Raw genomic sequence first — 21,808 nt, 5'->3', positions numbered from 1 at the left:
TTACACAGTGGGACAAGCGAGACCTGCCTGGGACAGCCAGCTTTCCCCAGGGCCACTGGGCATCTGACCAATGCTATCTGACCTGGCCTAGCTGTCTGATGATTCTGACAATGGGCACTTCTGTCAAGGATGCATACGGTTTTTTAAGAAGACCTTGCTCACGTTAACTTCTTGGAAATATGAAATCCCATCTTTATAATATCACGTGAAGATAATGGTAGTGTAGCATTATCATGAAGTGGCAGTAAACAAATTAAAACTGAGCACATGATAAATTCTTTCCAAGAGGCAGGAACTTTCCAGGGAGGGGCTGCTTCTGCTGTAGCATCTGTCCCACCATATACCAGTTCAGTCTTTCCTATGTTACTTACCCACCCATGTCAGATGGTGACAAGAGATGACAAATAGGGAGGCAGAGGTCCAACAGGAAGGCAAAGGCAAAGGCCCATTGTATATCAGCTAGCAGATAATGCACTTCCTTGCCCATGCTCATACGTAACATTCAAAATACATTAAAAGAAAAAGCCTGCCAGACTGGGTTTGGGTGTGGCCCTCAGGGCAAACACAGAACAGAATATGGTGGATTCTGTGCCTAGGACTTAGGGGACTTCACCTGCCAGAGCTGGGACCTAAGCTCTGTGTGTGCCTTCTCAGAAATGGGCTCATTGCAGCTCTTAGTTTGAAGTTTGGTGTAAGGAACAAAGTGCGTGGGGAGAAGGCTTGGCAAAGGGCAACCTTCGCTTTTAGCTGTTGGAATCTCACCTCACCACTGAAGCCAAAGGAACTGTGCCCAGTTTGAGAGACCTCATCTCTTGAATTTTCCAAATCTTTTGTGGAATTTCAACATCAAATTATCTCTTCACACAGTATATGAATCCTGAAGTACATGTGCGACTTGCTGTTTTGAGAAAGGCGACTGTAGAAGCAAGGAACAAAGAGCTCAGAGGGACTCTCCCTGTTTAGATGTTGAAATGGAAAATTGAAAGTAAATAGCTCGAGCTTCGTGTTGAAGTCTCAAACCTGTAATCCTAGATACTTAGGATGGTGAGATATGAAGATCATGGTTCCAAGCTAGGACAGGCAAGAAAGTTTGTGAAACTTATTCTCAATGAATTACCCAAAAGCTGGACGTAGAGCTGTGGCTCAAGTGGTAGAGTGCTCACCTTGAGCAACAAAGGTCAGGGACAATGCTCAGGCCTCCTCAGTTCAAGCCCCAGGAACAGGGTGGAAAAAAAAGAAAGAAAGCAAAAACCTCAGATTAAAAAGACTAGATTGGTGGGCTGGGGATATGGCCTAGTGGCAAGAGTGCTTGCCTCGTATACATGAGGCCCTGGGTTCAACTCCCCAGCACCACATATACAGAAAATGGCCAGAAGTGTCGCTGTGGCTCAAGTGGCAGAGTGCTAGCCTTGAGCAAAAAGAAGCCAGGGACAGTGCTCAGGCCCTGAGTCCAAGCCCCAGGACTGCCCCCCCCCACCAAAAAAAAAAAAAAGAACAGATTGGGAACATGGCCAATTGAAAACCTCAGAACAAGAATCCCACCACTTGGGAGGGTATTGAAGGATGGTAGTGAGTTTAAAAATGTATCAAGACCCCAGCTCACAAAACCCAAATCAAAACATGGTGTAAGCCACAGCTTCCCAATTCCTACTCAGTAGAACTTTAACCTGAGGCCTCTCTAGAGGTCCGGCAGAGTACAATAACACGACTGTCCCCAGGCTCCTCATCTGAGGAGTCAACCAACCATGGCTGGTTACCTATTTTATAAAAAAAAGTTTCTTTTTTTACGTCTGTCCAAAACACATACACGCTTTTACCTTGTCTTAGTGTAAAGTAACAGTGATTTCCATAGCATTTCCATAGTGTTGGGTGTTGTACATCTTGAGTACCCATGGACCTTGGTATCCATGGAAGAGGTTCTGGAACCAGTCCCCTGTGGGCAGCAAAGGGTGACTTTATGTCTCCTCTCACTTTACTTGGTGTGGGCTTCCCAAAGGGGAAGGCTGCTTTCTTGTGTTCGTGCCTGTTGGATTCATGTGCAATATGGAAAAGTCTTCTGCACAGAGAAGTGGTGGGAAGCTGGTTGTGGCGGCTCACAACTATAATCCTCGCTACTTGGCAGCCTGAGATTGGGAGGAATCATGGATGGTGGTCCTGCCTGATGCAGGTATAAACACAAGACCCTATTCAAGACAACAAGAGCAGTAACAAAAGCAAAAAAGGGTTGGGGATGTGGCTGAAGTGGTAGACTGCCAGACTAGCAAGCACAGGCCTTGAGTTAAAATCCTAGAGTCTCTTCATTCTGTGTGTCTGTCTGTTAGTCACAGCCACACACAAGGAGGGAAATAATCATTTCCTCTATCTTTAGCCTGGGCAGTGTGGTCAGGATATGAATGGAAGGCAGGGATGTGGAATCTCGTGGTGGACAGGGGGCAGGGCAGGGTGGGTAGAATTCACATTATGGGTATGTATTTTTCCACTTGCCAGCCATGTGCAAATGAGTGAATCACATCACGGAAACCTCCATGTTCATCATTTATCTAATGAACAAAAGCTACTCTACACACCTTGTAGATTATGCGAATGAAAAAAATAGATGATTATGAGAATGAAATGAAACATTTGTAAAAATGTAAAATGTGATAAATGCATAATTATGTTAGTCCTTGGCCGCCTGCATTTCTTGTACATGTGAAGATAATAGGAAAAAATTCTGAAGAATTATGCCAAAATAAGTAAATACAAACAAATAAATGTCTTGGTTTTTTCTGTGTGTGCTAGTACTAAGGTCTGAACTCAGGGCCTGGGCACTGTCCCTTAGCTTTTTTGCTCAAGGCTGGTGCTTTACCACTTGAGCCAAACCTCCTCTTATAGCTTTTTGGTGGTTAACTGGAGATAAAAGTTTCATAGACTTTCCTGTCCAGGTTGGCTTGGAACCATGATCCTTCTATCTGGGATTACAAGCATGAGCCATCAGCACTCAGCTTTCTTCTGTTTCTTTACAGACTTCTTCTGTTAATGTCTAAATAAATGCCAGCCTTTTTTCCCCCCCTTTCCAGACATTTTTGTGGTGCATTGGCATTCTCCTATTTCTCCTTAGGGAGACTGTAAACATTTCCTTCCTTCCTTATATTTCTGTACTCTGAGCTTTCCTTTGTTTGCTGGAGAGTCTGGAAGATCCCAGACACCATCCAGAACCTCTTGTACATCCTGCCAGACATGTTTGCAAGAGCAGTCTGAAAGTTCCTCTTCTGCCCAGGCATCTTCTCAGAACTCATGGCCACCAGTCCCAACCTCTCTTATATCCTGCTTACATTCTGATGCACATGCAGATGTAGGCCAGACACTTTCCCAGTATTTGCCCCCAACTTCTCTCCCAGCTTCTGGCAGGATTGAATTGAAGCTGATTGGAATCATGTGGATACCACACCACAGGCCGTGGTAGGCATGTGGGTGGTCAGATCCTCAGGCTTTGGAGGGGGTCACAGACACTGAGGGAAACAGATGGGACAGGCTACAGTCAGAATGTGCAAGCACATAGGCGGTGCCAGGCAGCCGTGGTCTATCTGCCTGGGCCTTGAAGGCCTTCATGGGCTGGGGGCGGGGGGTTAGATCAAAGAGTAATAGTTGGGCCTCCTAGAAGTGTAATAGCAGAAGCAGAAGCCTGGTCTGGGGAAATCTCTGGGTACATGTGGGAAATGTGAATCACTTGTATGATTAAAGCACACGAGAAAACTTGCTGGTTTTGTGTCACATTTAGACAAACACAATCATGGGAGGAAGCAAAAGTTCAGAGGAACCTGTAAAAGTAGATTTAATAATTTACTTGTACTGTGATCTTTGATCATTCCCAGGGATGAATAATTCTACAGATTCTCTGCATGTCCACAAACAACCACAACCTATTTAGCACCAGGTGTCAGCCATTTTGAACATCCCATCTCTTGAACTCATATACCAACCAAGCATAGAAGCATTTTCATTTTACAGATAAGAAAACAGGGCCAGAGCGGTGCCATGAGTTGTTTAAGTTCCAGGGACAGGAGGCAAATTGAGGCCTGTCTGGCTCTTCCTACTGTGTCACAGGGGCGACCTTCCTCTATATTTGTGCACAAAAATGCACAGTAGTGCTTCAGTTCCAGAACAGAAAAGGAATGAAGGGCAGCTCATGTTATGAACTCAGATTGACAATACTGTCACAGCCCCTTAGCTTGGTCACTCTAGTCACAAAGCTTCCAACATATGCAATGTCACACTCAAATACACCACAGGGAATCTACATTTTGCTTCTTACACCTCCTCAATCATGATATAGGATTTCCCAGGCCGCCTCTATCACACAGTCCTTCATTTCCATCCCAGAGTCTCCATGAACTTGCTTTACTTTATCACATTTCTCATCATCTGAAATTATATTATTTCTCCCTATCATATTGAGTTCTGGCTCCTCTTTAGGTGCTATGCTGAGAGACAGCAAAAGGCCTTCCTTGTTAACATGGATTTTTAACCTCAGGACAACGTCTGACACATAATATATGCTCAGTAAATATTGAGCCAAAAAGATGAATTGAGCTAGGCACTGGTGGCTCATACCTGTGATCCTAGCTATTCAAGAGGCTGAGATATGAGGATTGTGGTTTGAAGTCAGCCAGGGCAGGAAAGTCAGTGAGACTCTTAGCTCCAATCAGCTACTAAAACAGCAACAGCAACAGCAAAAAACCAGAAGTGGCTAACTAGAGTGTTAGACTTGAGCAAAAAAGCTCAAGGACAGAGCCCAGGCCCCGAGTTCAAGCTCCAGGATTAACACACACACACACACACACACACACACACACACACACACACACACACACGCAAGAGTGTTGTCATGCACCTGCCTAACAATTATTAAAAGTAACAAATGAAGAGACATTTTTCTTCCCAGAGCTTCTCCAACTTTTACCTGGCTTGGGGGGGGGGGCAGGGATAAATTATCATTAAGCAAAATAATTATTTATAAGTAGCCATAGCCACCAATGGAGGCACCTAGAATGAGGGAAGTGAGGACCCTGTAATGGAGAGCATTCAAGCTAGGAGCTTCCAATTCCAAGGCTCTCTGACTTGGGATAGCGAGAAATGATTATATAGGGTAGAGAGATAACATGGTGATGTCATGGTTTGGAAGGACTGGCAAATGAGAGGTGACAAGAACTCAGTTTCCATATACAGTTACTAACTATCCACAGGTAAGCTTTTCTCTGGTAGGTCCTGGCACCATCCACGAGTACCCACCTATAATGGCACAGGTTGGGACTCCAGACACTGTCCCTGAGCAGTTAGAAGAGTACTTTGAAGTCTGGATTAGCTCAGTACTCTGAACTTGTTCAAAAAGTTTTCCATTTAAGGGTGAATCCAGGCAAAGATCCCAAACTTGAAGCCTGAGGGCTTGAGCCACAGAAGAGGCACACAAATGCTCTGGTATGGTTTCCCGGGGTAGGAGAGGCTCACAGCCATGGGCATACCCCAAGACCCAGGACTAGATGAGCTCTATAAGAGATGGGTGGGAGAAATTCTTTGATAAAGTCCAGGAGAAGTAAGGAAAAATCTGTTTGTTTAGTGTGTGTGTGTGTGTGTGCGCCAGTACTGGGGCTTGAACTCAGGGTCTTATATCCGCACTCTACCACTTGAGCTACACTCCCAGTGGAGATTAGAGCTTCATAGACTTTGCTGCCTGGGTTGGCTTTGAACTGTGATTCTTAGATCTCTGTCTCCTGAGTAGCTAGGATTATAGGTATTAGCCACTGGGGCCTGACTGAATTTTTTTATTTCTAGTTTTTGTTTGTTGTGGGGCTTGAACTCAGGGCCTGGGTGCTCTCTGAGCTTTTGTTCTCAAGGCTAGTGATCTACCATTTTGAGCCACAACTTCACTTCCAGCTTTGGAGTGGTAAACTGGAGATGAGTCTCATGGACTTTCTTGTCAGGGATGGCTTTAAACTGTGATCTTCAGAGCACAGGCTCCTGGGTAGTTAGGATTACAGGCATGAGCCTCCAGCGCCTGACAAATCTTTAATAGTTGCCTCTTCCCATCCAATCTTGATTCTGGGCAATTGTTGCTTCTCTACATCAGCCTAAGCAACAGCTGTTGTTAATTTAACTTCTCTTGTTAGGAAGTGTCATGGCTGGATGGATTCACTTTTTTTCCCTTTCTAGTTCCTGGAATTCAATTCAATAAACAGAATTGTAAATGCCCGTTGAAGTTACACTTTGGTGTGTGAATGCCTAGAGTTCTGTATAGGTTACCATGTACAGTTGGATTCACTCTTATATGAAAACGTTTTGATGGGTTGGGGATATGGCCTAGTGGCAAGAGAGCTTGCCTCATATACATGAGGCCCTGGGTTCAATTCCCCAGCACCACATATACAGAAAATGGCCAGAAGTGGCGCTGTGGCTCAAGTGGCAGAGTGCTAGCCTTGAGCAAAAGGAAGCCAGGGACAGTGCTCAGGCCATGAGTCCAAGGCCCAGGACTGGCCAAAAAAAAACAAAAACAAAAACAAAAACAACTTTTGGGGCTGAGAATATGGCCTAGTGGCAAGAGTGCTTGCCTCCTACACATGAAGCTCTAGGTTCGATTCCCCAGCACCACATATATGGAAAATGGCCAGAAGGGGCGGTGTGGCTCAGGTGGCAGAGTGCTAGCCTTGAGCAAGCGGGAAGAAGCCAGGGATGGTGCTCAGGCCCTGAGTCCAAGGCCCAGGACTGGCCCCCCCCCCAAAAAAAAAAAAGAAAAAAAAAAGAAAAAGTTTTGACGAAAAAAAGGTGAGTACTGCTCCAAGTTTGCAAAAACGCCTGTCTTCCAAGTGTTGTTTGTAGGCGAGGGTTTGACAGAGCTCTAGTAGAAAATCCTGAAGTGTTTCCTGTTTGGCCTCGGGCTTGCAGCCGCCTCTTCCTTGTGGGAAGGAGCCAGGCTCTCTGCCACCTGCCAAGATGGTGTTAGTCTCCAAGTACAAACCTTTTATTCTTGTATGTGATTAAAGTTTTAGCACCTCTTATTTGGCTACTTTATAGCTATTAGGCAATGCACTTACATGTGCAACTTCACTTCCAAATAGCTTTTGTGTTGCCATAGAAATTAATTGGCAGTGTTGTTAAATGACATAGATTTACACCATGAAATGGCCAAAAAGCTTTCTAATTAGGATCCTGAGGAGCTGGATCCTTTCTTATGTAGGCAGAGAAGAGAGACTTCAGAGAAAAGCTCAGTTCATAAACTGCTAGTCCATGGCCAGAGCAGTGGTTGACTGCTGGTGTAATGTACACAGTTTTGATTATCACCAAATGTGGGGAAACAGATGAAGAGGTGAATTATGAGCTTAGGTTTTGTACAGAAGTGATCCAGAGACGATCACTATGTTGCACACAGCACACAGAGTAGGCGCTGGGTAAATGACTGCACAGGCAAGGAAAAGAAAATCACCAGTGCGCAAGTGTACTTTTCATGCACTTCTGAAAACCCAAAAGCAGTATGCTTTAGCATGCACTTTAAGTCCTCCTCTCTCTATGTTTAAAAATGTGCTTATTTAATTGCTTGGACTGTCTTTAAGTTTTTCAAATCGCCAATTAGTGCATTAACGGGGGCATTGCTATATTGCAACATGGTGTTAGGCAAGTAAACCTTGAAAGGTAAAATTCATGTGTGTTAACTTCAAATTCAGATTTTTTTTCTTTTTTGCTGGTCTTGGAGCTTAAACTCTGGGCCTGTCCCTGATTGTTCAAGATTCACACTCTACTACTTGAACTGCACTTCTAGCTTCTTGTTTTTGTTATTTTGGTAGTTTACTGGAGATAGTCTAAGGACTTTCCTGCCTGAGCTGGCTTTGAACCATGACCCTCAGATCTGAGACTCCCGAGTAGATAGTATTATAGAGGTGAGCCACTGAACCTGGCCAAATTCAATTCTGACTATCTCTTTATCTTGCTAAAGCTCCAAACATTTGAGGAATCATAAAACCACTTTAAAACATCAAAGTGTATGGAACTGGAGGTATGAGATAACAATCCAACAGGTCACTTTCCATGGAGGACCCCTGAATGGCTGGTCAACATGCAACTTCTTTAGTAAGGGAATGTAAACCAAAACTTCTGTGATGCAATAACTGACCTGTTTCAGTTGGACAAAAACAAATATCATGCTGATAATAGGAATCCGGAACCCGAGGATAATGGTGTCCTGCCTTGGAGATCTTCCTCCCACAAGCTGGTATGGCATGAGGAAAAAGCAGCAAGTCTTAATAGACCATAACCTACGATATACCCACTAGCAACTTCAATCCTGTTGATATGCTTATAGGCAAGAAAAGCTAGAGAAAATAGCACAGCCAAGAAGAGCCTAAGGAGATATGAATATTAAATGTAATGTGGTGACATGAACATATCTTGAGCCTTTCGGTTCCAAAATCTGTCATTAATTGTTGTGTGTGTTTATTTTTGCGGTCCTGGGGCTTTACCTTAGGGCCTGGGCTCTGTCCCTCAGCCTCTCTGTGCTCAAGGCTAGCGCTCTACCACAGTGCCACTTCTGGCCAAAGATGGTCCTTGAAACCATGGCAATAGATAACAAGTGGTCGGGTCAGAATAAATGGCAATATAAAGACCCACTGAGACTCGTGGTAACTAAAGGGGAGTGAAGTCCAGCAGAGAGAGAATTCACTCACATATCCTCTAAACATGGGGCAATGTAAACTTGCAGAGAAGGGAGAGCCAGGCAGTCTGTGCTAGCAGAAGGGACTGGCATCTGAGGAGTGTTTGTGAAAGGCAATCAGGAAGCCAGATTAGAGATATGACAGAGGCCCTGGTTTGAACTTCGTTTACTAGGAAAGCAGAGACAATATTTTTTCTTTATTATTTTTTTTTGTTATTCTAGGCTGGGATTGATCAAGGCTATAGGAAGAATAGAAACCACAATGCCAGGACTAGAGTCTGACGTAGCAGATATGGTGATACAGAGCAGTTTAGGCGAATAGCCACCAATGGTAACATCCAATTGAAACATGAAGTCATTTAAACCTTATAAAACTCATGAGATGTAAAATCACATAACAAAGTAAAAAGAAACTGAAGTTACTTTTAATCATGTGTTTCCTATAGCCCACTGCATCTAGGACAGCATCATTCAAACACATGGCGCTGGCCACATTGTAGGGACTCAACAGCCACAATGTATTGGCTAGTGGGGGTGCAAAGGCAAAGCTCAAACAGGGAGTGCAAGTTCCAGCACAACTCCTCTCTCTGCTGAGTGAAGTAAGATGGTGGGCCCAAGTTTGACTATAAGGACAGTACACAAAAATTAGGGAGGGATCTCTGGTTCAATTCATCTGAGGTTCAAGAAAAGAATACTGCTGCTATTCCAGAGAGGATGACATTTATTTCCATCCTGAATGATTATCACAGCATTTTTTAAATACATCTGGAAAATCCTGAAATAATTTAAACCGAAGGCACAGAACAAATCAAAATATTTAACTGTAAGAGCTTAAATGAGAAAAATCCAAATATTTCAACAGTAACAATAAATTATGAACAAGCTTCCATCACCAAATATCATTCTGAATAGTCTTTTTCTCATAAAGCTATAGCTCGAGTTGATTCCAAGACATCCATGATAGAAATAATGTTGAAAAAAATTCTTCTTTCAAAATACCTAGATCATCAGGTTCAATGTAAGTATTTTATCTATTACAAAGTAATGGTTACAGTATTTGTTGATGGATGGTCACTCCCCTGAAGAAAAGACACATTCTTACAAACTGCTTTAAAAAAAATAACAAAGTTGGTTACAAAATTCTATTTGGGGAGCAGGAAGAAAACTTGTCCTTTATCAATTAGAATATCAAAGTACTTCAGTATCAAACTATTTCAAAAGCCAATCACCATGTAACAGTAATATACTGTTTGGGACATTCACTGTATCCTGGCTCCATGCTAATAGTACAGTGTAGCAAAAAGGATGAACAAGTCAGAAGCAATTAATGTTGTCAGTTCTTATTTATTCCAAGGACTTAGGTTTAAAAAAAAACATTATGAAACTAACTGGAATAATCAGAAGACATGCTACAGATTTATAATAAACTCCAGGAACTTGGCTGCTAAGTTGGAAAATGAAGTGGTCATGCTTTTATGACATACTATATAGTATTTTGAAATACATTCTGATTATCACTACCACTTATTATTACAGAGGTCACTTGTAAATTAGCTCAGATTCTGAACTAGGTTTCTAAAAGAAACTTTTTCAAGTATGCATAATATTAATACAGTAAAAACATTTTTTTCTCTTATTCACTTCCTTAAGTGCCCTCCAAAGGACAACTCTGTTCAATAAAGAACGGTTTTCAAAAAACTTTTCAAAAAATATGGAACAGTCTTGTGACCAAGAGCGAATTAAAAGATATTAACATTTAAAACTTATTTCAGGTTAAAAAACAAAACAAAAAATAGCTTTTCCATCTCTTGTTTGAAACAAATTCTTAAGAAACAAAGTTTTAGAAACTAAGTTTTCTAAAATATTCAAGAAAGGTTCCTATCTGAATAAAATAAAAAAGTTCCTCTTCTTAGCTGTGATAAATGGGGGCTTAATAGCATTATGGTTTTATCATCTATTTTAATTGCATAAATCACAACATTTTCAGACAATATTGCTGATAACTATAATACAAACTCTAGAAATAATTTTTAGCAAAAAAATGCCTTCAGAATATTCCTATGTAGCAAAACGTTCCTTTGGAAATGAATCTTGTGTTTTGGACTGTTGCAGTAAATGCAGCTTTACCCTCCAGCTCTAAGCTGTAATTATCTCCAAGCTCCTCTGTGCCTGTGTAACACCATCTGTTTTTCTTCCTATTTTAATAACAGCACATTATTTTCTTTGAAAAAAACCTCTTTAGTGGTGTCAGATTTATGTCTTCAACATCTATGAGTACTGAAAGATTATAGCAGAAGTAAAATAAACAGAAAGCCACTTTATAAGTAGTATAAAGTTTTGAAATGTTGGCACCAATGAAAAATGAGCAACGTGATACATCTAAACTTAAGATGTATTCCTTCGAGGAGTTGTTTGTGGCAATGGCAGTTAGCACTATTGCTAGTGGGTGCTGTGACAGAGGTCTTGGAGGATATATAACTCACTCTATGATGTAGTCACTAAGAACCAAGAGCCACCACTTAGAACCCAACTAGCTTGGTCACAGTTTGAGCAGTTTTATTCATTACTGTAGGTACTCTCAAAGTGTAACCAACCACACCAGGGTTAGTGGAAGGATGTTTTTGGGCTAACAGAAATGTAGCTAACTTTAGGAGACTATTTAAATAAACATAAAAGAATGACTTCAGTGGTTTTTGACCCCATGTCTACCAGCTATGCCAGGGGTTCCTAATAAGCAGAAACACAATGAAACCAAAGGGATTTCTTTCAAAAAGCTAAAATGGAAGAAACAAGACTGCAAACCAGTTTCATAAATGCTATACAAGACTGCCAGGCCAACAAATGACTGTAAGAGTGACTTTGTTCCTCTGTTCCTTCAACATGGGAACAAGGGCAGAGTGGCTCATGCCCACAGTTGACAGACCATTTACAGCTACAATCATGTCTCCACATCTGCACAAAGACAAACAGAAAGAGAAGTCGTTGTTACTATTTTAATAGTATTACAGACACTAGCCCAACAGTTTAGCGTGAGAAGTGCTTTCACTTCCTAATTAACTGCACCAAGGTATATAATCTACTTTGGGAAACACTCAGAAAAAGTTTCAAGCCTATGCTGATTCTCCCTTGCTAATGAAGAATGCTCTGGTGCTAAGTCCTCCAGTAACTGGTAGGGGAATTTCAAAGATATGTAAGCTAACTTTCATATTAGCTTAAGCAAGATATAATTAGGATACTCATTCTGTTCTACCTTTGAAGTACCAAACAATGCACTTGGAGGGTGTTGCTATCATTCTGACCACAACTTCTCTATTCCTTCTTTGAATTCACACATTTGGGGTTCAATTGAACCAAGAATAAGACTTACACTTCCTCTTCCTTCAGCTCTCAATATTTGTCCTCTAAGTGGAGTTATCGCAAGTGGATGATGAATCTGAGTACCTTCCTAGCCTTATAACTTCCCATAATTTATGATTTCTGGTCTTTATAATATGCAGATTAATAAACTGAGGCCTGGCTGATAATTTAGTTAACCCAAGAATTAATTTTCTTCATCTTAAAATAGTCTTATAAGATAGAGACTGGTAGAAAAGGCTCCGTGGCTCAAGTGGTAGAGTGGTAGCCTTGAGCACTAAGAGGCTGAGGACAGCACCCAGGCCCTGAATCTAAGCCCCAGGACGGAGGAGAAAAAAAAAAGAGAGAGAGAAAGAGTCTCTTCTGGAGCACACTTCTTCTGAATATACACACACACACACACACATATATATATATACACATACATATATGTATGTGTATATATATATATATATATATGTATTTTTTTGTGGGAGGGCAGTATTTAGGATTGAACTCGGGGCCTTATGCTTATTAGGTAGGTGCTCTATCACTTGAGTCTAGCCCCTTTTGTACCGTTTTTTTAGGTAGGGTCTTGCTTTATGCCTAGGCATAAATGTCCTACTAGGCAAAGAATGTCCTACTGGCAGGACTGACATCTAAGCAATTGTGTGGAAGAAGTGATCAGAAGAGGCTTTCAGTTGTAATGTACCCAAGCCAATGACTTAGCCTTAGTTCTAGTCATTAGATTGAAAAGTAGAGCTTTAAGGGACAAGGTGGTGAAGGTAATACTTCAGTACAGATCAGGGGCTGGCATATGTTTTCTGTAGGGATCAGATGGTAAGTATTTTAGGCTGTGTGAACCATACCTACAGTCTGTCATGAAAACTTGAGTCTTCTGCTGTAGTTTGGAAGCATTAATACGGGGTATAAAAAAGGAATGAGTGTGGCTGCTGCTATAAAATATCATTTATTTATTTTTTGAGACAATTTTGTGATGTGTCCCAGGCTGGCTTGAAACTCAAGACCATCCTTACTCAGCAGCCTCTCTAATACTGGGATTAGAACTGAGTGCCACCTACTTGGATATGTAACTTTATTTACTAGATAGCAGGCTAGATGACTGGGTGTTGATCCTTGGGCTAGATCATGGGGAGCATAATGAACACATACATCATTAGGGAGAACAAGACTCACTTTAACCTTCCATCGTAGTAAGCTGGAGTTCCCAGAACGATGGTTTTGATGAAGAAAGGCTGATTGGTGTGGTTCTCTTCATATCCGCCAACAATACTAAAGCCCCAGCTTCCCAAATAACTTCTTCGTAGCACTATATCATGGCAGCTGTGGAGGGCACTGTGGAAAATCACAGATACAAATTCACATGAAGGCTTTCACAGCCTGTTCATAGCTCATGTTGCCATAGCTCTACAACATGGTATATATTTACCACTCCTGGAAAAAACAAAGCTATTATATTTCCTATTGATGGTATTAACATTTTTGATGCTAAGGATTGAACTCAGGGCCTAAGTGCATGCTAGGCAAATGCTTTATCAGTGAGGTGCTCCCCACCATGACTATATATATTTTGACAACCACATTTTCTAGTGTAGATGCACAGTCCTAGGTAGACTCAGATCCTCCCGCTTTCTGGGTCTGCTCTTCCCAGGTGAAGACATGCATATCTATGTATGCAGGAAGGAGGCTTAAATAAGTGTGGTTATAGAACTATACCTCGGCAATGTTTACAGATTATGTGATGATATTCACTCACAGCATTGTCAACATTCTCATTTCCGGTAATTGTCTGTGTCTATAAGAGTAGGTCTACAGTGTAAGAAAGAGGTCTCAGCACTCAAATGAAAGAACTTGACCAGTAGTGTAGCTTCTGAGCAGCATAGCATCAGAGGGCTGGGGATGCAGCTCACACTAGCACACATAGGCCCTACCTAGGTTTGATCCCCAGGAGAGACCAAAAAAAAAAGGCAGATAACTTTTTCTCACTTTGGAAAGTGAATTTTCCAAAGCATGCTTTCCAAAGGATGTGACTTTAATTTACAAGAAGAGCTATTTGTTATTCTTTCTTCCTTCACTTAGTATGGTTCACTTTGGGGAGTTTTTATGACCAAAATAGGAAACGCAAGTCTAGAGAACACTAATATAAACAATGATTTTTTTTCTCCTTCTTCTTTTCATGGACACTGAGATGCTACAGTTGAAATGTTGCCCAGAAAGGGAGGAAAATAATCTTACACTTCCACAAAATATGGATTTGGAAATAAGCAGTAAGCCAATGCTTTAAAAATAAAACTAAATGATACGAAAAGTTAATCTTCATGTTATCTTTTTCTTTCTTTTTGTTGACAATGGGCTTTGAACTTAGGACACAGTGAACATGACTCCAACCCTCATTTTCACTGGTTATTTTTAGGACTGAGTCTCATTTCCTGTCTGCCTGCATGCTTGAGCTGTGATCTGCCTACTTTAAGGCTTCCTGTCATCATCAGGATCACAGGCACATGCTACCACATCCAGTTTCCCTTCAGGGAGACAGATTTTCACAGTCTTTTCTGCCTGAGTTGGCCTGGTACTGTGATTTGCTCAGGATAACAGGCAGGCACCACTGCACCCAACTATAAGTCTGGGAAACTTTTCTGCCTTGGCTGTTCTAGGCAGCCTCTCAAGTAGTTGGGATTACAGGACTGAGCCATACAGTTTTATTTCATAGAATATATATTTTAGAAAAAAAATGTATTTCATCCAAAATGTATTTTAGAAGGTATTTTACATAAAATATATTTTATAGAAAATGCTTTTCAGAGTAAAGAAGTATCTTTTTATTAAGTAAAATCAGATCTACAAACATCTAATGCAAGGCTTCCCTGTTTTTAATCCATTAAAATGATTTCTTAAAGTTACTGTAAAGCGGGCTGGGGATATGGCCTAGTGGCAAGAGCGCTTGCCTCATATACTTGAAACCCTGGGTTCGATTCCCCAGCACCACATATACAGAAAATGCCCAGAAGTGGCGCTGTGACTCAAGTGGCAGAGTGCTAGCCTTGAGCAAAAAGAAGCCAGGGACAGTGCTCAGGCCCTGAGTCCAAGGCCCAGGACTGGCAAAAAACAAAACAAAACCAAAAAAAGTTACTGTAAAGCGATATACAATAGTTAGAACTTGTAGTTTCTTAGCTCACTGATAAGATAGGATGTTTAGAGATGTCTGGGATAGAATGAAGCAAGGTCCTATGCACTAGCCTGTATCACACAGGAGGCCAAGTAATACTGTATGTCAATTTATACACAATCGCCATGAATCTATAATAATGGCCTTTGTTGGCAGATATTCTTTCAGCACAGGTTTGCTGAAAAATAGATTTGACTAATAAGCATATATTTCTCTCTTAATGCCTTTCTTACTGTGACTGGCACACCAGAAAACGCTATATAAAAAAGACATCCATGTGCAGACTTCAAGACAAGGCTAGCAGAACAGATGAGGACATTTAATGGAAACATCAGCCCCATCGATTTCTCCAAGAGGTGGCTACTCTGCTCCATAAACAGAGAGGGCAGCGGCTGACAAACTCATGGGCCACCAGGACAGCACAGGTGCTGTGAACCCACAGGTCCTGTCACCCTAAGTTTACAAAGCCATTCAGGAATCAGGTTGAGAAGTGAACAAGATAAATGAGGCACCCTTGGGACTCTCAATTTTAGGAGCTGTGAAGGAGTTTTAACAACTATTTAAATCATGTTTACCTTTCAATAGAAAAAGAGTAATCAGTTTTGATGCATAGCATAAACATATGACAGTTAAATCTTCTTTGTTATCAAGTATTTTCCACAAGGTCCTTCTATGTCTATAAGACACGAATGCTGGTATGGCTTTAAGGCTTTAGTTGTCAAGTTAGGTTACCAACAACTGTAGTCCAACAATATCTTGCTTTATTCTGCTATTTTTATGTGAAAGTACTTTATCAACCACAAAAATTCCATACAAATTATGTTATCACAAAACAATTACCAAAATTCATTCCACATGAATCAGGTGGCTTATAAAGATATATTGTTTATTTTTATTCTAAAGAATTAGTAATTTCTATAGATGGTATGAGTTAAAATGTTGCCCTATAGTTTTGTTTTAGGGCTTTTATATACGATAAGCAACAGCAGTGAGGGTCCTATGAACACTTCCCTTTTCAGTACCACATAACTGCCTAAAATGATAGGAAAGTGTCTTTAAAAAGGCTTCTGGGTTGTGATGCAGCCCAAACATTGGATTTTTCTTTTTTAATCACATGCATGTGAAGTTCAAACACAGATCGGAAAGAATGTTGGTAAGTGACAGCTTTACTAAGTGACTAGAACATCTAATCTAATGGCTAGTCCACTTACAACCTTTAGTACAAATGGGAAGAAACACTTTCTCTTCATTTCAACAAGCAGAAACAGATACAGGGTTTTGGCTTTTTTCCTTTTCCTTCTTCTTTTTCTTTTAGCTAGTTCTTGTTACTAAATGACTTTCTTAAAGGTCACTGAAAAAAACCAAAACACCATTTTTTTCCCCTTTCTTTTTGCTGGTCCTGGAGCTTGAATTCAGGGCCTGGGTGTCCCTGAGCCTCTTTGTGCTCAAGGCTAGTGCTCAACCCACTTGAGCCACTCACTTCTGGCTTTTTCTGAGTAGTTTATTAGGGATAAGAGTGTCTTAGACTTTGCTGACCAGGCAGGCTGGCTTCGCACCATGATCCTCAGATCTCAGCCTCCTGAGTTGATAGGATAAAAGGTTGAGTCATTGGTACTTGGCTGAAAAAAAAAAATCACCATTTAAAAAAAAAGAACTTGATTCAATGATGATACTTCATCTAATTAAAGTCTTTTGTCTTCTACTGGGTATGTTAACTATATTACACAAAGCTAGAGATCGCAAATATGATTATTGCATAAAACAACAAAAACTTGGTCAGTACCTTGGGAGCCCAAGCCACATGACCCACGATGGAGACCAGCTGGCATCGTACTCATTCTCACTGAAAACACTTGGCTGCTCTTCTGAGGTCTGAGTTGTCTCCTCAACAACCTGGACCTCCAGTGCTTTGAGGGCGACGGCTGGGGAAGCAGCACTGGCCTTCAGCATGGCCACAGCCTCACTGTGACTTAGATTGGTCAAATCAATGCCATTGATATTCAGCAATACATCACCTGTTCCAATACAGAAACCAGAAATAGGACCTTGGCCACCAAATGATTATTTCTCTATAAATATTGTTATTTATAAACTGATCAACAAGTTAGTTCTGATCATTCAGATAAGGTAAACAACTATTTTTTTTTACTTCTTTATAATTGTTATAATAATAGCAAGGGCAAGCTTAAATCACAAAAAACATTCCAAAATAATTCCAAAATTCAGAATAATGTCATAATCTAGAAGTGTGGCTTGAGGCACGCTGATAAAGCTGGAAACTCAGATCATTAGCCTGAGTTTAGCTGAATACAGATGCTGGGCACATTCATTTCTTTTGTTCCAGCTTCAGAGTTCTTTCCAATTCAATAATGATGTGACCCCCTTTACTCTTGGAAATAGATTCTATTTTATATTTATACAATTGTATACATAAAGATAGCCTTGCATAGTTCACTCAGGGCAAACATAACAGAATATGTAGAGAAACAACCTTGGGCTACATAATAAAATGAAATTTGTAATTTAGAAAGCTTCCTTTGCTAGAGGGAGGAAAAAAATAAAAGTGTATTGCTCTCCCAAATAATATAATGAAGAAGGGGAGTGAGGGTTAGATAAAAGGTTAGGAAAGGGCTTATTTTTTATTATAGGAAGTAAACATTGTCCTACAAAATCTACAGAAAATTCACCTCTCCCAATTAGTCAATTACTTTTACGATTATTGAAGGGAAAGATTTTTGTTATAGAAAACTTGAGGAGAAAAAAAACAAACAACAAGAAACTAAAATTACTCCCAATTTTCTAAGCAGACAAAGAACTTTTTAAAAAGAAAACGTAGCCCTACTGATACATAATTCATACATCATTCAACTCACTCCTTAAAATAGTTTTATGGAGGTTATGTCACAGGGTTTTGCAACTATGAGATCAATACTTTTTAGAACATTTTTACCACCCTTTCTAAAACACGGCACTCAGGGTTTTTTAGGGAGCAGATATTTCCCTTTCCCTCTCAATTCAAAGCAATTACTAATCTACTTTCTGTCTCTATAGGTTTGCTTGTTTTGACCATTTCATAGAAATGGTTTATTTCACTTAGCAGGCTGTAGATTGTATAAGTAATACCTTTTTATAGCCAAATATCTCACCGTATGGATAGACTATATTTGCTTGATTCATTTATTAGCTGATGAACAATAGTGATACACACACACACACACACACACACACACACACACCCCAATTTTGAGTACTGCTGCTATGAACACTGGGGTATAGATTTTTATTTGACCTGTTTACTTCCCTAGGAGTAGAATTGTTGGGTCATATGGTTTAATTCTTTGAGAAACTGACAAACTACTAAAACAGTTACATCACTGCATATTTCGATCAGAATCCTACTTTCTGGTTAACATTTGTTATTATCTGTCTTTTTGTGGGCACTCTAGTGTGGAGGATGGTATCTTCCTGAATTTTGCTTTGCATCTCCTTAACTATCAATCATATTTAAACAAAATTCTCAGTGATTTTCTGCAATTTGTCTCTGGAGAAATGTCTACTGAGATTCTTTGTCCATCTTAAAAACTGGGTTATCTGTGTGTGTGTGTGTGTTTTTTTTTTTTTTTACTGAGGCCTAAGAGTTCTATATAAATTCTAGATACCAGATAGACAGACAGATGGTTTGCAAATATTTTCTTCCATTCTGTGGGTTATCTTTATGCTTCTTTGGTGATCTCTCTCTCTCTCTCTTTTTTTTTTTTTTGCCAGTCTTGGGCCTTGAACTCAGTGCCTGAGCACTGTGCCTGGCTTCTTCTTGCCTCAAGGCTAGAAACTCTGCCACCTGAGCCACAGCGCCACTCCTGGCTGTTTTCTATATATGTGGTGCTGAGGAATCGAACCCAGGGCTTCATGTATAGCCACTAGACTATATTCCCAACCCCAGTGATCTCTTTTTTTAAGACAAGCATTTTCAATTTTCATAAAGTCCAGTTTATCTATTTTTAATTACTTGTGATTTTAGTGTAATATTTAAGAAATCTTTGCCCAATTAAAGGTTATGAGAATTCACACCTGCATTTTCTTCTAAGATGTTTAGCCTCTTACATTTTTTGTCTTGAAGCCATTATAGTATGAGATATTGATCTAACTTTATCCTTGGAAAAGTAACTTTTTTTATATGAACAGATGAACTCAATAAGTACTATTTTTATAATAGTAATAATGCTTAATTGTATCCTTCTCACCTATGTACCCTTTCTACCTATTGAGAAGGAATGCAAAATAGCAAGTGAGCTTATTCCTAAAGTTAATGTTGTCCTTTTCTCTACCTCCTCTCATAATCCTATTCTACACAGACACTTCACTTTAATCAACATTTGTATTTTAGGGAGTTGGGCCTTTAAAGAGTAAGTTTCTTACAGGATCTTCTTCAAGACAAAAACAAGTCAACAGTGTGAATAACTGTTAGCAAATTCTGGAACCATGATCAAGGCTCAGCAATTTTCCTTTACCTTGGGCATTTTCCTAACTTTTTTACAAAGACATTATATATTCATATGCAAGGGTCATTCAACATTTAAAATCTTAAAAAGTCATGTTTAGGTTGGGTACCCATGACTCATACCATGGGTTTAATTCTAGCTACTCAGAGGAGTCTGAGATCTAAGGATTGGGATTCAAGGTCAGCCCAGGCAGGAAGTCTGTGAGACTCTTATCTACAATTCACCACCAAAATGGTATAAGTGAAACTGTGGCTTAACTGGTAGAGCAGTAGCCTTGAACAAAAAAGTTCAAGGGCAGTGGCCCAGGCCCTGAATTCAAGCCCCAGGACTGATACAGACAAGACAGTCAGACACAGACATACCACCAGTTACATTTAATAGGAAACTTTGTACATACTCATTTTACTTTACTTGCCGATCCTGGGGCTTGAACTCAGGGCCTAGGGACTATCCCTGAGCTCTGGTGCTCAAAGGTAGTGTTCTACCATTTGAGCCATAGCTCCACTTCTGGCCTTTTGTACTTAACTGGAGATAAGAATCTTTCAGGTTTTTTTCTTCCCCAGGCTGGCTTTGAACTGTGATCCTCTGAGCTCAGCCTCCTGAGTAGCTAGGATGATAGGCATGAGCCACTGGTGCTCTATTAAAAAATAAATAAGTGTTTAATTCGGGGATAAGAAATGGTAGAAGTGTTCTCTTACCTCTCTTGATCCTGCCGTCTCGTGCGAGACAGCCATGAGGTGGCACGCTGGTCACGAAGATGGGTAGCTCACCACTCTTACTTCCTCTGCCTCCAGCAACGGTCATTCCAAGAGACTCGTGTGGCTCCTTCTTTATAGTAATATGTTTTTCTTGGCATGTAACACACTGAGTTAGATCCTAAAATATGAATGAAAAAATAAATAGATAACAAATAACATGTAGCTAAGATAAAAACAGCTTAAACTAAGGTGGTAACTAATGTGGCATTTATAAAGTGATTTTTTTTCATACCTTACTGACCAAACAGTTCAACTGGGCACTGGTGGCTAAGGCCTATAATCCTAGCTACTCAGTTGGCTGAGATCTGAGGATCACGGTTCAAAGCCAGCCTGCACAGGAAAGCTCATAAGATTCTCATCTCCAATTAACTACAGAAAACTGGAAATGGTGCTGTGGGTCAAGTGGTACACTGCTAGCCTTGAGCTCTTGAAGAGCTCAGAGACAGTGCCCCGTCCCAGAGTTCAAGCCCCACGACTGACCAAAAAATAAAAACAAAGACGACTCAGCACTGTTGACTATCATATGTAAGTCAAATAAGCTTGAGTATCAAGATATAATCAATTCTGTAAAAGTGAGGTGCAAGATTTTGAAGACAATTTTACTTCTGTCTTCCACAATTCTTTGAAAGAAAAGTTGATAGAATTGTACAAAAGTAAAGTATGAGGTAGATTGTGTTAACTGCCAGAAAAGAATCTAGAGCCCTCTCTCCTAATTCTTCTTGACAGTGACTGTAGAGTGCTCCATCATGAAGAATGTGCAAGCCTCCATTCAAGACTTTCATGAAAAGCTAAAAGATATGAAATATCCAACGTTTTGCAAAAGCTGTTGAGACAGAAATAAATTCCCAACAAACTAGTGATCTCAGATAAAAATGACTTTCACTGACATTTGTTACTCTGACTTGATACTGTGAAATTCCAGAAGGTAAGAAAAGAATTTGAAACGTCAGTTTTCTTTGGATTTAGAATTCAGTAACAAATAGGGTATGCATAGACCATATCAATAATTAACATATATTAGTGTTAGCATGTGTAAAGCTAACAGCCTACATGCATTATTTCACTTAATGATCATAGCAGTGCTAAAAAAGTAAACACTATTACTGGCTCATTTTACAGATGACAAAACAAACTTAGAGGTCGTGTACCCTGTGAACTTAAACATGAAAAAAAGTACATGTTATGCATTAATAAGCACTTATCTTTTGTGTGTATGCACATGAACAGACTTTATTGTGTACATTTGCACTCCATTAGTATTAATCCCACTTAGTATAGAAGTGGAAGCTAGCAGTTCCAAAGGTTTTTAGCACTTACACAGATTATATTTACAGAATTATAACAAAGTCTTCAA

At 40.2% G+C, this 21,808-nt stretch overlaps 1 protein-coding gene across 3 annotated transcripts in view; it reads right to left on the bottom strand.

The window, feature by feature from the left end:
• Positions 1–9,380: 9,380 nt before the first annotated feature.
• Lnx2 (ligand of numb-protein X 2) overlaps positions 9,381–21,808 on the bottom strand; it is a 76,123-nt gene continuing 63,695 nt past the window's right edge. For all 3 annotated transcript variants that reach the window (XM_048341593.1, XM_048341595.1, XM_048341594.1), the window contains 4 exons: positions 20,395–20,572; positions 16,981–17,212; positions 13,208–13,366; positions 9,381–11,629 (listed from right to left, as the gene is read on the bottom strand). In XM_048341593.1, the coding sequence (XP_048197550.1) occupies positions 11,494–11,629; positions 13,208–13,366; positions 16,981–17,212; positions 20,395–20,572 (705 nt within the window). In that variant the 3' untranslated portion in view covers positions 9,381–11,493. The remainder of the gene's footprint in view (positions 11,630–13,207; positions 13,367–16,980; positions 17,213–20,394; positions 20,573–21,808) is intronic.

The sequence above is a fragment of the Perognathus longimembris genome, chromosome 3 (genome assembly GCF_023159225.1).
Source record: "Perognathus longimembris pacificus isolate PPM17 chromosome 3, ASM2315922v1, whole genome shotgun sequence".
In the NCBI taxonomy this organism is placed as follows: domain Eukaryota; kingdom Metazoa; phylum Chordata; class Mammalia; order Rodentia; family Heteromyidae; genus Perognathus; species Perognathus longimembris.
The sequence above is the reverse complement of the archived record's forward strand: the minus strand, read 5'-3'. Positions and strand labels throughout refer to the sequence as shown.